Below are 16,112 nucleotides of genomic sequence, written 5' to 3'. Positions count from 1 at the left end.
CCCCCCCACCCGGCTCTCAATGCTGAACCGACTCCGTGTTTCTCAGGCCTGCGACTTTATAGCAGTCCCTGAATATAGATAATAACCCCCACGCTAGGGAAACATTATACATCCCCTGGGGGAATTCTACAGTGGTGATGCCCCCCCCCCAGTAGCATGGGGACTCACCCGTCATTCGGGGCACCTAAGGTAACATTTTGACAGGGGGCCCCCTTGCCAATGACGGCCCCTGCCAGAGATGGCATGCAGTGTGTGCAGTGTGGACTACGACGATGGGAGAGTTCGATGGGCGTCAGATACTGGTGTTATGGATACCTGGACACCTGCTTCACTGAACTTCACGCATCCCCCCCCGCCTCACTCCCCCCCCCCCAGTAGCACGGCTATCAGGTAGCTGCAGAGTGACCGACACGGACCTGCAACTTCTGCCATGACGGCAGAGAAGGTTATCACTAAAGAGCTGAGAGGGTGGACACGTTCCGTTATGCTCTGATGGACGGCTTCAAGAGCCCTCCGAGGCTGGCCGGATTCCCAAGGCGGGCAGCACCAGTGCCCTCCGAGGCTGGCCGGATTCCCAAGGCGGGCAGCGCCAGTGCCCTCCGAGGCTGGCCGGATTCCCAAGGCGGGCAGCGCCAGTGCCCTCCGAGGCTGGCCGGATTCCCGCGGTGATGTCAGCAGGGACGCGCACCTGCCATTAACGTCTGGCTTAGTATCTCACTACATACACTCCGTAACCAGGACCAAAGCCCACCGCCGATTATAGTCGTCTTCTACAGTAATTATTATTTCAGAACCAGAACCTCAATTTCACGTCCATGGAAAGACGGTTTATACCACAAGGCCATTTTTTTTTCTAAAGTTTCACAAGGCTGTATAAAAAATGTTGTTATGTTATTTTTACTATTGCAGCGCTGGCAGTAACTGCAAAAACACGAAATAAAAAAAAAAAAAAACTAAGTACTTACTAGCAGTTTTAAAGTACTCAAACCTAAACCTAAATCAAAGAAGCTTTCCTTATATGCCTCAATGTTCGGAGCAATGATGGGTACTCTGTGAAAATGCAACCATCTTCATGCGCGAGTCCCCAGCAGCGTAATACAGAGAGCAGATCCCCTCCCGACACGTAACGGGGGGGTCACATAATACCCCCCCCCCCCACCATTCTCCCAGGTATCTCTGTCATTCATCGGCCGGAGGGCAGGAATCGAAGCGATCTCACCTCAGACCGAAGGTGTGCGACTGCTCATAGTTGAACAGCGAATGTATTTTGGCGTCTGAATTAATCATGATCAGCCTATCGATCAGATGCTGAGGACAGAAAAAAAGGAAAGAATACAGCAGAGTAAATGAGGGGGAAAAAAAATCACAACATACAGATAGACCCAAGAAAGCAAAATGCCAACATTAACAAAATGTGGATTCGGTTTGGCCCATATTTACTGTCTAATTGCTGCCCTTTGCAGGGAGTCACTCTGATAAAGCAGAAGAGGCCTGAGACTTTAATTACACTGATTTCACTGCGAACATGGGCGGGAACAGAGCAAATTAACACACAAATTAACGAGATTTATTACAGCTGGTGGCAACTGCTCTGGGATTAGCGAAATGATTATTTTAAGGTAAAACTTGCCCATGGTTTAAAAGGAATGGATGATCAAATTTTTTAATCATGAGTATAAATTTCAGTAATATTAATAAGTTACATTAATTTATTAAACTTTAAAATGAAAGGACTAATGGATAAACGGCATTTATCCTCAAGGAAAGTTTTCCAATGACATATATATGAACGTTAGATTCATTGTAGCGATTCCCCCATTTATTACTAAGGTATCATTTCACAGTTCATCTCACCTTCTCATGCCTCCGTTTGAAGTGTTTCATTAAAGCAAATTACGCTATTATCTATATATAATACCTTTAACAAAAATGACAGCAATATCAAAATGGTTACTTAAATCAATTCACACTGCATAGCTGGGAGGACACAGTCCTCTGAACGTCTGTTCGGGATTCGCCAGTCTAAATATGCACAGATATGCATAAATAAGCTTACTGTCAGTATGTCGATAAACATGGACCATCAAAGCTAGGAAAACCATGATAGGGAAAGTTGATGTTAAAACAATAAAAACAAATAAAGCAGAATGGAAAAGGAGAAAGAGCAGTCTAACATAAAAAACTGTGCAACGACCCACAAAACCAGTGGTTCATGTGCGCCCTCTAATGGCAACCACTGAAACTGCAACCGAAGTATTCCGTACTAGGCCTTATCTAACAATTATTTCACAAATATCATTGCGTTATAACACAAATAGCTATCAAAACGGGAGAAAGCAGTGATAAGTATGTTATACAAGCATGCCGTGATCAGAGCCATGTGACAATTCAGGACTCACGATAATGGAGGTAGGCATTTCTCTGAGGGAGTATTGTGCTTTGTCGGGCAGCTGCTGTTGCCCCAGAAGCTCCCACACGGCGTAAGAGGAATACAGGAGATTCACCAAGGCCAGGAATGACTGTAGGTCAGACACAGGGGAGGTGGTGGGGGGGGGGGGTGAGACAGAATGGTCTTCCCTTCCCTTACAGGCTGGGGGAGCACCACATTCAGCTAAAGCGGACGAAGAGTATAAGCATTTTACATTCAATAACATAAATCACAGGTACAGCAGGTAAATAAAGGCTGACTCACAACAGGATGCCCATTAATCGATCAAGATAACCAATGAAATTTCAGGAGGCCAAGCTCACAGCAGATTAAACCAGTATTAACCAGTCCCAATATGAAGGCAGACGTCGTATTTATCAAATAAAGCCTTTCTGAAAATGTGCCCTACACAAACTGACTAAACAGGGGCTATATATCAAATATGTACTGAATGTTCACAAGGCTTATTGAACTGGCTGTGTGAGAAATGCCCGAAACCTTCACTGTAACCTGGGGATGCGGAAATTCTTAGAATTATTTAAAAAAACACAATCACACCTTCTTCTGAGAACTTCAAACCGCAGATACCTGCATTTCTCCCCCTCAAAAAGACCTTCATTAATCCACTGATCCATCATCGAGCTGCTATACAAGTACCTAACTTCTGACACCAGTTCATTGAGCCTTTGCTTTTTTAAAATTGAAAATTTCAGCAGTCTTTATACAACTCTGGCTATTTAGCAAACTGCAGAGACAGTGGGGGGTGGGAGTCCTTAGACTTCTGCAAGACGCTGGAAGCCATGAACAATAACGACTTAATATTCCGTGAGCATAAGGCGAGCTTTCATCGGCAATGCAGACACGTTCCTCTGCAATTCTTATTCCGGAAAACACAAACCCGCAACTGATGTGTGTCAGAGTCTTCCGTTAAAAAAAAAAAAAAAAAAAGATGGAAATTCCTTCTTTCATCCGGAGCTCTGCTAATCTGCATTCCGTCCACATCGGACGTCCGCTGGCGGGTTCACCCCCTCTGAGCAGTTCAACTGGGAGCTCGGTCACACGGCCAGCCCCTCATATCAGAGGCCACGCTCCTGACTCCCCGACAGAGACCCATTGCTATGCGGAGGCAGGTAGAGGGCGAAGACCTCACCACTGCTTGTTTGCTTGGGCTTGTTGGGCTGAACCGCTACAGCTTGAGAGACAGAGGGGCGGGGTCTCCGGAAAGCGGGAGGGGCTTTGGTACCTTCCGGCAGCTCCTGTCGATGGGGTCCATGGGCGTGGGCCTGGGCTGGACAACCCTCACGTCCTCGGGTCCGCATTCTAGCGCCGACCAAAGGTCCACGACGATGGCCTGGACAAAACCTGCAATGGAAGTACTAATTACCCCAGACACAGTGCACAGCCAGACACCTGTTATCCACTCAAATTATTACGCAGAGGTGGAAAGTTCAGGTCCGGAGAGTAAAAATCCAGACCGAGATTTAGTTTCAACTGACCAGCTGAGTATAAAGAGTCACAGTCACAGAGGACTCAGCTGATTGGTTGAAACAAAATCTTGGTCTGGATTTGTGCTTTCTAGACCTGAAGTATCCACTATGCTGTTACATTTCAATATGAATTCACTGTACAATGACAACGGTTAAGAATTGCTGCTATGAGACGAAGTTTTCGGTTTGCAAGCACAATAAAACAAAAAAAATGTATTGTTTGACACAGGTGAAACAAGGAGAGTCTCAACATTATAGCACTGGCTTTCATGCATCTGGCATGACACTCGTGCTTTCAGACTCTCTTGCTCACGGAAGAAATCTATGCATAGAGCAAATGCTAATTGCAGCTGTGAATTGGTTACGGCTGATGCTGCTTACAGTCAGTTACAATCGGCAGTTTGGGAACATTCTGGTTTCCCAATATATCACAGCAAAGTAGCTGATAAGACCAAGGATGTCTGCCAGGTCTGTTATACCAAACTTGGATATACTGCTGGAAACACATGCAACACGCCAACTCATTTGAGACGGCATCATCCGAGTGTGTGTACGACCGGAGCGAGGCAGAAACAGCCACTGCAAGTTCGTCTCCCGGTGGCACTTAAGGTTCTTTAGCCAGGAAATTCTGATCAGGCCAAAAAATACAACATTTAAAAAACTACAGGCTACAAGGATGTTTATCGCTGCCAACATGTGATCACACTTGGCAGTAAAGCACACAGGTTTTATATGTGATTTAGTTAGATTTATTGTACATATTTATTTTCGCAATGTGCAGATAAGGGTCTCTTAGATTTTGTTATTCAGACATGCCACCAGACGCCATGCCTTATGATTTACAGCTTCCTAGCTATGTTTGCAATTTCAATAATAAATAATTTCAAAATAATTTGTTTTCCCCGCTGCACCGAAATTCCACCGAACCGTGAACCCAAAACCGAGATTGGGACCGATCTGTGACTTTCATGTGCCACAATCAAACTGCCAATCCGCTCCATCGTTATGACTGTTGGGCTAAGACGACAGGGAACAGCAGCATTATGGGAGGTCTGGATTAAATAGTCTGTACCTGAGCTTTGCAGTGCTGCTATGCCGGGGGCAGTCGTTGCCACCTGAGTGACCATCACCCCATAACCAAACTTCTCACACCTGCTGACCTGAGGAGTAACCAGGCAGTAAATATCAATAGGGGGTACGACTAACTAGCAGAGTTTTGACAGTTAATATCAGTAACATTCTGAGACACTTTCATGTTAAAAGGTAAATAAATCCAACATCATCCAGGAACTGCTCAATGTTGAAGCTGTGCAGTAAGAATGTACAGTGCCAGGGGTCATAACGACCTCGGCCACAAGGTGGCGTTTCAGTTACGATACCTGCAGCTTCTTTGTGAACCTGGTGAACATGTACGAGACGCATTCGTGGATGGCGCCGGTCTGCTGGAGGAGCAGAAAGCCCTTAGGGGTGGCGGCGAAGTTCAGTAGGCTGTCCAGCAGTGTTTCCTCCCAGGCCAAGCTGCAGGATCACACACACACACACACACACACACAGAGGCAGGCAGGCATTTATATGATCTGATACCCGATCGGATGGGATACCTCTGATCCATTTAAAGAAGGTGTGGTGCTTCATTGCTCTCCTGGGATTCGACCCAACAATCATCAGGTTAAGAGGCTTCCTATCAGGGTTGGCTTTACCTTTTCAGGAGGCCGCCCTACCCTAAAAACTGGTAATAAATTCCCTTACTCCACAATTCAGGGTCCCTAAGGGCCTTGCTGAAGGACCCAATGGTGGGATTATTCTGCTGACCACGGGATTTGACCCGGCAACCTTGAGAGTCCCAACCCACAGAGCTGCACTCTGCCCTGCTCCCCTCCCCCCCAAAAAAACAAAGATTATTATGTCTTTATTCTAAAATGATGCAGAGAATGATAGAAATTAACCTTTTTATGGGTAGGTGTGTCCAAATGTTTGACTTGTAGTGTTTTGTGCCAATCGAGCCCAGACAGCCATTTCGTTTGCTGCCCATATCCATTGGTATAACTAACGGGCCTTTTCTCCAACAATATGGTGGAGAGACAGGGAGAAGCCAGGGAGGGGGGGGTCTCACATGCTCTGGGCTTCCTGCGAGGACGGGTCCGGGGAGGCTCCGGGGACTGGGGTGGGAATCCTCTCGACCAGCGAGCTCGCCTACGAGGGAAACGCGTGGCGTTGTGTTAGCACAGCCGGCCTACGGGGGGGGGCTTGGCAGGGCGCAATCACACGCCAAGCCCGTATACAACTTTTATGTCGTTCCGTCTGCGGTCTGTGCTGAGAAAACAGCTTTCAGGTTTACAATTTTCCTAATTAAATTTGAATGACTGCAGACAGACTGATGAGCCCCTTGTCGTTAACCTTATCACTTTATTGCCAACAAGCCAGAAACGCTTTATGGCTATTTTGAACTTGTCAGCAAATACAGGAAACACTCCCCCACACAGCAAGCCACAAACAGTAAAAAAAAAAAAACACTAAATAACAAAATGTTTTTTTTAAAAAATGTCCATCTACCTTCCAAACCGCTTATCCTACTGGGTCACGGGGGGGGTTGGAGCCTATCCCGGAAGCTACGGGCACGAAGTGGGGAACAACCCAGGATGGGGGGCCAGCCCATCACAGGGCACACTCACACACCATTCACACACACATGCACTCCTACGGGCAATTTAGCAACTCCAATTAGCTTCAGCATGTCTTTGGGCTGTGGGGGGAAACCAGAGTACCCGGAGGAAACGCGACATGCAAACTCCACACACATGTGACCAAGGCGGAGACTCAAACCCGGGTCCCAGAAGTGTGAGGCAACAGTGCTAACCGCTGCACCACCATGCCGCCCCCAAAAATGAATGTAAAAATAAAAAAAAATAAAAAACATCAACAGCTCACAAACTCAGAAGGTCCAACCAGAAACACGTGTGTCTGCAGATCCTCAAGTGACAGAACCCGACAAAGACCTCAGATATTTCATTCTGCAAATTCAAATTCCACCAGTACTAAACAGAAACAAAATTACACCTTCTACGCCATTTATGGAACATCCGCCTAAAGATCATTCACGGAGGAATCATTAAGTAGGTTTTTATGGTTAGATTTAATTATTCTTGCTTCCAGGACAGAATGTGTCACGGAATATCTGTCACCGTTTAATGATTCTATTAAGTATTACAGAAATCTACGGTGAATCGTTTACGGGAGTCTTCGGGTTAATGAGCGATTTGTTGCCAGGGCGAGGCTGTCTCAGGGAGACTTGGGACAGGGACGAGCCCGAGTTTCGGAGGTTTTCCAGACCATGTCACAAAGACCCACGATAATCGAGGCTGCATTATGTAAGCAATGACTGATAAAGACATGCTGATTTATGGGTTTATCCTCGCTCACCTCTCCCCTTGTACTGAAATTCCTGGCTCTGATTTCCCGGTTGATATTTAACATTTAACTTAAAGGGGTAACAGTTTCTCACTTTCAATGTTTAAAATTGTGAATATGTAAATATAGGAAGTTTGCTGAAGGTGAATGAAGACCAACAGTTACAGAGCCCATAGGCCAGGCTGTGGCAACACAGGCAGAGCCTGACACCTTAAGGGTTGTGGGTTCGAATCCCGCCTCCAGCTGTGCGTGTGGACTTTGAATGCTCCTCCTGGGTGTCCTGGGTGAGAGGCTATGGGAGACTTAAGATTTTGGTTTTATCTATAGACAAAGACTGGACTCCTTTGATACTGTGTCTGTTCAGAGAGTCACATTGACATTCCCTCACAACGCAGGCAGTTAGGGCACTACAGCCATGTGGCGCTATTCCTTGAGGGTGATCCGGCTTGCAGGATCCTCATCAGACCTGAGCGGCTGGACCTGGCCAAGGGGACACCAACATAACACCAGGCAGCAGCATTGACCATTTCTGGGGGGGTAGGACTTGACCGCGTGTACGGCCAACCCAACCCGACCTATTTATAAGATGTAGACGTCCTTTATTTACTTGTCCTGTAATACCTGTAAACTGCACCCAAACTCAGCTAGACCCCTGTGAAGTGGGTGGGACTTCTTGGCTCCGCATTACCTCCCCATGCTGAGGCGAATGTCCCTACCTTTCTCCAGGCCCGGGCGATGCAGTCATGCAGGCCGTAGGCCCGCAGCGCGTGCAGCCCCTCGCACGTGTTGTACATCTGCCGACACGTGAAGATGAAGGCACCGGCCACGTGTGCCGCCCCCAGCTCCCACTCGCAGGCCAGCAGTCGCTGTGTGAAGCGCACGATGACGTGTGCGGCCGACGTGCTGCAGGACGGTGCGGCTGCTTCGTTTACATGGATGGGGGGCGGGGCAGGACACTCAAGGTCACGGCAAGCGATGGCCACTTTCTCCTTACCTCTCACCATCGGCGGAAACCAAACCTTTGTCATACAGGAAGAGGGACAGGCCACGTTCTGTGGCGGCCATGCGAGCCAGGATGTCGGCTACATGGACCAGTGTGGCGTCCTGAGGGCCGACCGTAACCTGCGGCAAAGCACACAAACACAGGCAGTTCTAGAGCCAAATTAGGGGACATTCAGTCCCCTCCAGCTTTGGACAACGGTGAAGCGGTGAACTTTAGCAGAACATTTTAGCAGCATTTTAGGGGAAAAGCATTTGAGAAGTGGGTGTAATGGGTTGGGTTTGCACCCGAGGTGGAAAAGCATGGAAAAGTGTCCCAGTGAAGGTGGGTGTCACCTGTGTCCCTCTCAAGGAGGCGACCACGGGAGACAGCAGCGTCTCTACGATGTCCCTGCAGTGCAGGCACTCATCGGCACAATCCGTGCGGTCGCCGAGGGTCCGGAGCACCTCCATCACCAGGCTGCTGGGTGACAGGGCGTCTGAAAGATACACCGGACGCCCAGGGCTTCATTCCTGAATAACTAACGAGCAGTAATCAGGAGTCATAAGGATGCCACAGGTCACTATTATGTCATCGTCCTCTGAACTAAACGTAACTAATGAGCAGTAACCGGGAATCATTATGATGTCACAAGTCAGGAAGTCCAGCAGACGGTCACAGAGTGCAATCAATCGCTTTATTATGGGAGGGACACCCAAATCAGCAAAGTGTGACGGAGTCAGGAGACGTCTTTTATGGTCAAATGTACGATATCAAAGTCTGAAAAAACGACGACATGCGAGACAGCATGATCACACCCTAGTATCGTGCTTGCCGAGTACGAAAATTAACTCTCTACTAGGCTGCATCCAGGGAAAAAATCCACGCACCACAGATAAGTTCAATATAAACAGGGTGAAATGTTTTTGTTAATATTAACACTTTGGCTGTAACATCGATTTTTTTTTCATTGAAAATTTGAGCCCAAAGTCTGCGACTTTCCACCTGCCCTTCGTATCCTTAGGTGCCTTCAAAGGCAGAATAAGACGTTTATTCACTACGGACCCGTCTCCATAAATACCGCAGTAACTATCCTCGCAGCTCGAACCTAATTTGGGCTTCTACTTTGAACACCAGCCTTTTGGGAGAGTTTACCTTGTGGACGGCGCAGTGCCAGTCTTATCGACCACCCGCTGGTTCCGAAAAATGGCAAGAACTAAACAACCATAAATCAGTATTCTTACAGACTTAGTTACACTCAAATCTGACTGAGCCATCTGAGATTAATTATTACTGGCAAAGAAAAGGATGAATCAGGCTTAACGCCTGCAGGTCGATGGTTATTCGGTGGGTTCCATATTGCTACATAACAGACACCGAAGTTTCAATTAATGGTTGGTTTCTTTTATACAGTACAGAAGTTCACATATATATGTGTGGGTGTTAATAACTAACTGTCATCAAACAGGCCTGTTCTCTGACAACGCCGAGAATCCCAGCCTTCTGACTGAGGTAACACTGCTCAGGTGTAGAAATGCCCGTCAACAGCTCTGAACACAAGGACTAATCACCATCTGAACAGCTTCTTCTCCAGACCATCGTCCTCCTCAACAAGGACCCACCAGGAGCACATTCATATTCATTCATATTTCATCCCCTAAAACTGTCTGCACTCTAAATAGGGGGGGGGTCTCACCATCATTTATGTCTACATGGTTACCTGGCGAATAAAAAGAAAAACCTTAGACCGAGATACATGTCAGGGACTCAACGGGGCCGTGAAGCAGACCTGCGTGGGAAAGAGTCCCCAGCTGCGGTTTGGGGTCCCGGTACATTGTTCGGATCAGTATCACGATCAGGTCCATCAGGGACAGCGGTTCTGCGGAAGGTAAAATGCCTCATGTTACAATCGGTGGAGAGAACATTAAAAACCACCAAAAAACTAACTAACACTAGTTAAATGATGCCAGTATCAGCTGCCAAGCTGCTTTTAAGGGAGTAAATCAGGAGATTAAATCCAGAGATGAACTCATCCCTAATGAATATCTTCGGGATTCCAGTATCCAGTATAGTATTCGGTACAGCATTCCAGTATCCAGTATAGTATTCGGTACAGCATTCCAGTATTCAGTATAGTATTCGGTACAGCATTCCAGTATCCAGTATAGTATTCGGTACAGCATTCCAGTATCCAGTATAGTATTCGGTACAGCATTCCAGTATTCAGTATAGTATTCGGTACAGCATTCCAGTATCCAGTATAGTATTCGGTACAGCATTCCAGTATTCAGTATAGTATTCGGTACAGCATTCCAGTATCCAGTATAGTATTCGGTACAGCATTCCAGTATCCGGCTCAGAAGTAACACAGGGCCTTGGAGACTGGTTGTGGAATCACTACGGGTTTCTCACCTTTCCGTTTCTTCACCTTGATGGGGAAGAGTCTCCTCCCTTGGGCGTACATCAGCAGGCGCCCCAGGACACTGAGCGAGTGGGCGAAGTGGGCGTACTCCAGCTCCCGGGCCGTGTACAGTGTCCTCTGGGCTGCACCTGCAGGGACGTGCATCCTTACCCGAGTGACGGCTGCAGCACCCGAGTGACAGCTAGCACCACTCGGGGTGACCTACAGCCAGTGACGAGGCCTATCTTAGGGAGGAGAAGGTCACATGATGGAGAAGGTCACATGATGGAGAAGGTCAGGAAAAGCTCCGCCCACTCGGAATGTAAACCTGTGCTGCCGTTTTCCCATGAAGCGTAAGCTTTGCAGGGCAGGGAAAGATGTAACAGTCTTTAAAAAGAACAACTCACTTTTTTTCCAAGGGATACTAGAGAAATATTTGTTCATTTATCACTGTCCGTTTTAGCAGCAATAGAATCGTAGAAAGTCCAAACAGGAATATTATTAATGATACAATTTCACATGTCATATAAACATCTGGAGTACTGAACGTCCATGTTTCTGAGTGTTAAGCAGACAGAGGTAACAGAAATAGCTCGTGGGAGCTGCAGGGGGTAACCGAGGACAGATTCTCCTGCTCTGCTCTCCCCAGCACTCCTGGGTTAAAAAGACCCATGCTGGCACATCAGTTACAAGAGCTACCCATCCCCAAGCTGCGCATGCGTGCCCGACTGCACAGCTGCTCCCAAGACGATGCAGACGGATCGGCCCTGAACCCTCTGATAGCTGGCAAGAGGACGGGCTGCAACGACAGACCAGGGGACAAACACAAGATAACTCTGAAAGACGCATCCCAAAGGCAGCATGTGGGACTGCAGGGAACAGAATAAGGCACAGCTGGTTTGGATACGGAGTGGGAACCAGCATGGGACCACGTGCAAAGGCTACAGACAAAGTACGGGATTGGAACCCACATCCCTGGAAGTGTGTGGCCACTGTGCCACCCCATCACTGCTGAACGGAGAACAGAAACACACACAAGTCCTGAAAACGTGAACCACAAACCACCAGTGCAAGTACTAGCAGGGGAATTTTGGGAAACCCCAAATAAAAGGACACCTTGGGCCCCCCTGTTGACCCTGGACAGGGAGGGGGAGGTCTTGCTAAATTTTGACAACCAGAACCCCTCTTGCCCAGGGCCCAGGTGCCCCCGTTTTTAGACTGATACGCTTCCCCTTAGCCAGAATCAGAGGCCCTTCGATTAACCAGACAGTTGTTATCCTAGATCTTAGCCCCGTATTTTATCTCCTTCTTATTCTACCAACATTCACTGCCTATACTTTCCCTAAAAAAAGGCAGGCAAAGGCCTTTGTTTGCAGCTGCTTGAATGTAAGCAATCTGGAGGCGAGGGAGAAGCTATTAGCCGGAAAGTATGAAGGGCCCAAACCTCTCTTAACAGGGCTTATCAAAACAAATAATACTCCAGCAGCAGCCCCAAGGTGCTGCACGGACCAAATAACGCGTCCTTGCTTTTAACACCTCGGTGCAAATGTGCAGGCCAGAAGGCCAAAATACAGATATCTACTTTGGGTGACACGGTTCAACATGTCAGCAATGGAGACTGCGCAATTTTCTGATAAAGGGAAACACAGTGTAATTTGGTTATAAAACTAAAACCACTTAAAAATACATTTTTAAAGACGGCATTCTCATTAATGCATACTGAAGCTATTTTCAACAATGGTGGCTAATATAAAAATATTCAAATTGAGAGTACACTAATGCAGAGGTACTTCATTAGAGTGTAGTGTGCAAAAGGCTGGTGGTGGGGGGGGGGGGGGGGGGGGGGGTTGGCTGACGCGCGCTGGCACTCACCAATCTGCTGCTGTCCCATCACACGCGCCATGTCCGCCACCTGACCCCCGATGTCCGCGCGGGACTCCTGGAAATGGACACACTGCTGGACGGCTCCTCCAATCTGCAGCCACAGCAGGGGAATTATAAACAAATATGCCTCGTGTAGCATGTGAAATAATTCTACAAAACAGAGGGTAAGTAACTGATTAAATCAGTGTTTCTCAATCCAGTCATAGGGGACCCAAAGCCAGTCCGCATTTTTGCTCCCAATTCCCTGAGAGTTAATAGGGAGGAAAAACATGGACCGTCTGAGGGTCCCGGAAGACTGGTTTGAGGAACACTGGATTAAATTACCTGCATGCATAAATGAAAATTTCACGCTGTAGCTGTGCACCAACTGAGACAGGGAGACATTCTGACACTACCCCTCCACCCCCCCCGAAAAAAAAGTTAAAAAATTAAATAAATTTAAAACCATGTCTACATGAAAACATCTTGGTTAAGTACAGAACCTCGCACTGACTGGATTAAAGCACACTAAGCAATGATTTACTTGTCACTCATCTTCTAGTTACTGCCTTACTTCTCGTGACACTTAACTTCAATCAGTACCTAAGAGGTCTCCGGTTATTCCCTTAAATGTAATTTCACCAGTCCATCCCAGAAACCATCCAAAGTGTCCTTTGGTCTGACAGAGCCTGTCATGTGACACACTCACCAGTGACCTGTACTTCCTTTCCAGGAGCCTTAACACCACGGTCCTGCTATAGTAGCCATGCTGGAAACCAGAAAAGCTGATTATTTTTAAGATGCAGTAAAAAAAAAATAAATCAATCCATCCATCCATCGCCAATAAGCTGGCCGGAACGGCACTGCCCTGGAATGCTTACCATCCACTTTTTGAACCAGGTGGCTCTGATGTCTAGCAAGGCAATCAAGTGGCCAGGTTCCAGAAACCTCTCTGTGCGCTGCGGGCCTGAACTGTACTCAAACTGTACGGCCAGGAGCGACAGAGTGCTCTCTATAATCTCCTCCATGTACCTGGGAATACCCAAAAGAATCCCAGTCACGAAGAGTGAGGCCCAATGTGGGACCCGGTTCTCCGCAGACAAAAGACACGTTTCCATCATAAATAAAGAAACTTCACTTCTCTGGGTGGCGTATCCAAAAAGCCGGCACTTCCTGTTGGAAATCGTTGAGTAATCTCATCTGGGGGGAGAAGGCATTTTTAACAAAGCACATAGGTCACCTACAGTATTTCCATTAACAGGGCAGTGTGACACACCTGTTTGAGAAGACGCGCTACTTCTGGCCTATTAATGTCAAGCACAGCAGATCCTGAAGGAAAGCTCAGCTTCTGCACCAGGAAGTCAGACTCCAGACTTTTAGCTATGTGTTAAAAAAAAAGAGGTTCAGGATCTGAGATTAACCAGCTATATGCACTAAGATACAGCCAACCGTAATCCTGCAGAGCGGCGACTAGCGGCTTACTGGCTAGTCTCTGCAGCTCGAAATCGAAGTCGGTATTGACAGGAAAACACTCAAATTTGCTAAAAAGGTACATACACTGTAAAAAGAGCTAATGACCAGCTCATGTGAAGAGTATTACACACAACTGCCAGTGCACTTCATTACAGTAGTGAGCAACACAGCACTTTATTCCCAAGAATACAACTAAAATTGAGGAAACTGAAAGAGAAACACAAGACTTTACCCAGACTAGTATAAATCTCTCTGGTTATGTTCAACGGGGAAGACGAAAAGGTTTTCGCAAAGAACCTCAGGACTTTTTCCTAAGGAAAAGAAAACGAAACAAGAAAAGTTAAAGCTTTGGAGAATTTTACAAAATAAAAACCAAGTGCACATCTTCACAAAGGCAAAGAGTTACTCAGAAACAAAGCCGGCAAGGCGGTGCGGCCAGGGGCCTGTATCACAAAGTCTGATTTCCTTACTTAACTGGATAACTTCGGATATAAGATTTAAATGGACTTAATCCTCGTCCACTTACATTTAGCCCAGACTACCTTAAATCCGCCTCTGTGACACACCTCCCTGGTTATAAGTGAGGTGCAAACTGCCCTGCCCATCGGGGAGCACTAGGAGGCACTGCTGTGACTCCCGCTGACCCTACAGCCTCCCCCAGCCCGGCTTACGCTGAGCTCCGGGTCCGGGTCAGCCAAGGCGGCGGAGAGGCTCCTGCGCAGGCTGCTCCAGCTCTCGCAGGCCAGCACGTCGGAGGGGGGGGCTGCGCAGAGCACTTGCAGGGCCTCCCGGCGCACCTGCTGACGCAGGACATGCTTACGCACACGCTCACGCGCACGTCGCAGTGGGACCAGCCCAACAGGAGTGGCCCTGCTTCCTGTACCTCTTTGGGTTGGGCCTGGTCCAGTTTCCCAGTGACGGCCTGCAGCTGCTCCTGCTTCATGAAGCCATAGCTCTGTGTGCAAAAAGAAATTTTTTAAAATGCCTCCTTTTGAATCATAACTGTCTGCTGTTGTAATACCACTCAATGCTTCAATTGAGAGATTTAACTGTTCGCAAAAAAAAAAAAAAAACATAAAGGCAGAACTTTTGGAGAGTAAAAATGATCAATAATAACAGGTTTATAATGTATGAACAAAGCAAATGTTATTATTGAAGAGGTGGGTTTGTGACGGAAATTGTGCCAAATTTTCAGTGAAGACCACAAACCTATAAGAACTTAGTGAAAATAAAAGAGCATGCATGTGTAAAGATGCAAGCGGATTTGGATGAAAGTACCTTCTAAGAGAAAAAAGAAGCTAAAAAGCAGGGCAGTACAAATAGTCTTGCTGCGCACAGTGAATACAAAGTGAACAGTCCAGAGTGACTCAGACTCCATCCATCCACCCATCCATCCATCTTGGCTGTGAGGCATGGAGCAGGGTTAATTTTGCTGAGGATGTGCATAAGCCCAGTAACTGACATGCAAACCAATACGGGCACTAACTGAGCCACAGCATCACTCCCACAGATACCCTGCCTGCCCCCCCCCCCCCCCCCCCCACCCTCCCACCCACACACACACACACACACACACACACACACACACACACACCTCCCTTAAAATAAACAAAACCCTCCATCACCTTTTATAGGCCATTTGCAATAAGCAGGAAATAAAGAAAAACGAACCAGGGTATAATGCTTAAACTTTACACCCCTATTTGTCTCTCTTCACCGACTCCCTACAGGCAGGTGAATCGCGTTCTAGTCCTTAATGCCGGCTTTTTGAGTCTTGGTGGAGAGAACACCCACATCCAGCAACTCGCTCATGAGGAACTACATCCCATCTTACAGCCCTTCGATCGCCAAGGAGATGACAGCTGAAGATCCCTCCTCCACATGAAAACAACTTTAATTACTGACCTCCGAGAAACATCTGAACATGTTTAAGCATCTTAACATCGTTTCCAAGAACATCTAAACTAATTCATCCAGCTACTGACCTGCTCTGTCCTGGATGGTCCTATATGCAAAACGGCAGCTTCGAATTAATCAAACGATGATCCCATACTGGATAAGCAGCTAGACGGC

At 47.2% G+C, this 16,112-nt stretch overlaps 1 protein-coding gene across 4 annotated transcripts in view; it reads right to left on the bottom strand.

Moving 5' to 3' along the window:
- tbc1d32 (TBC1 domain family, member 32) overlaps nt 1-16,112 on the bottom strand; it is a 44,025-nt gene that overhangs the window by 21,415 nt on the left and 6,498 nt on the right. For all 4 annotated transcript variants that reach the window (XM_048985163.1, XM_048985161.1, XM_048985164.1 and 1 more), the window contains 19 exons: nt 14,923-14,994; nt 14,711-14,836; nt 14,272-14,350; nt 13,843-13,946; nt 13,705-13,766; nt 13,448-13,598; nt 13,276-13,335; nt 12,576-12,678; nt 10,715-10,852; nt 10,092-10,181; nt 8,659-8,801; nt 8,318-8,445; nt 8,040-8,226; nt 6,029-6,108; nt 5,295-5,433; nt 4,988-5,075; nt 3,672-3,790; nt 2,400-2,519; nt 1,220-1,308 (listed from right to left, as the gene is read on the bottom strand). In XM_048985163.1, coding sequence (XP_048841120.1) covers nt 1,220-1,308; nt 2,400-2,519; nt 3,672-3,790; nt 4,988-5,075; nt 5,295-5,433; nt 6,029-6,108; nt 8,040-8,226; nt 8,318-8,445; nt 8,659-8,801; nt 10,092-10,181; nt 10,715-10,852; nt 12,576-12,678; nt 13,276-13,335; nt 13,448-13,598; nt 13,705-13,766; nt 13,843-13,946; nt 14,272-14,350; nt 14,711-14,836; nt 14,923-14,994 — 2,078 coding nt within the window. The remainder of the gene's footprint in view (nt 1-1,219; nt 1,309-2,399; nt 2,520-3,671; nt 3,791-4,987; nt 5,076-5,294; nt 5,434-6,028; nt 6,109-8,039; nt 8,227-8,317; nt 8,446-8,658; nt 8,802-10,091; nt 10,182-10,714; nt 10,853-12,575; nt 12,679-13,275; nt 13,336-13,447; nt 13,599-13,704; nt 13,767-13,842; nt 13,947-14,271; nt 14,351-14,710; nt 14,837-14,922; nt 14,995-16,112) is intronic.

The sequence above is a fragment of the Brienomyrus brachyistius genome, chromosome 19 (genome assembly GCF_023856365.1).
Source record: "Brienomyrus brachyistius isolate T26 chromosome 19, BBRACH_0.4, whole genome shotgun sequence".
In the NCBI taxonomy this organism is placed as follows: domain Eukaryota; kingdom Metazoa; phylum Chordata; class Actinopteri; order Osteoglossiformes; family Mormyridae; genus Brienomyrus; species Brienomyrus brachyistius.
The sequence above is the reverse complement of the archived record's forward strand: the minus strand, read 5'-3'. Positions and strand labels throughout refer to the sequence as shown.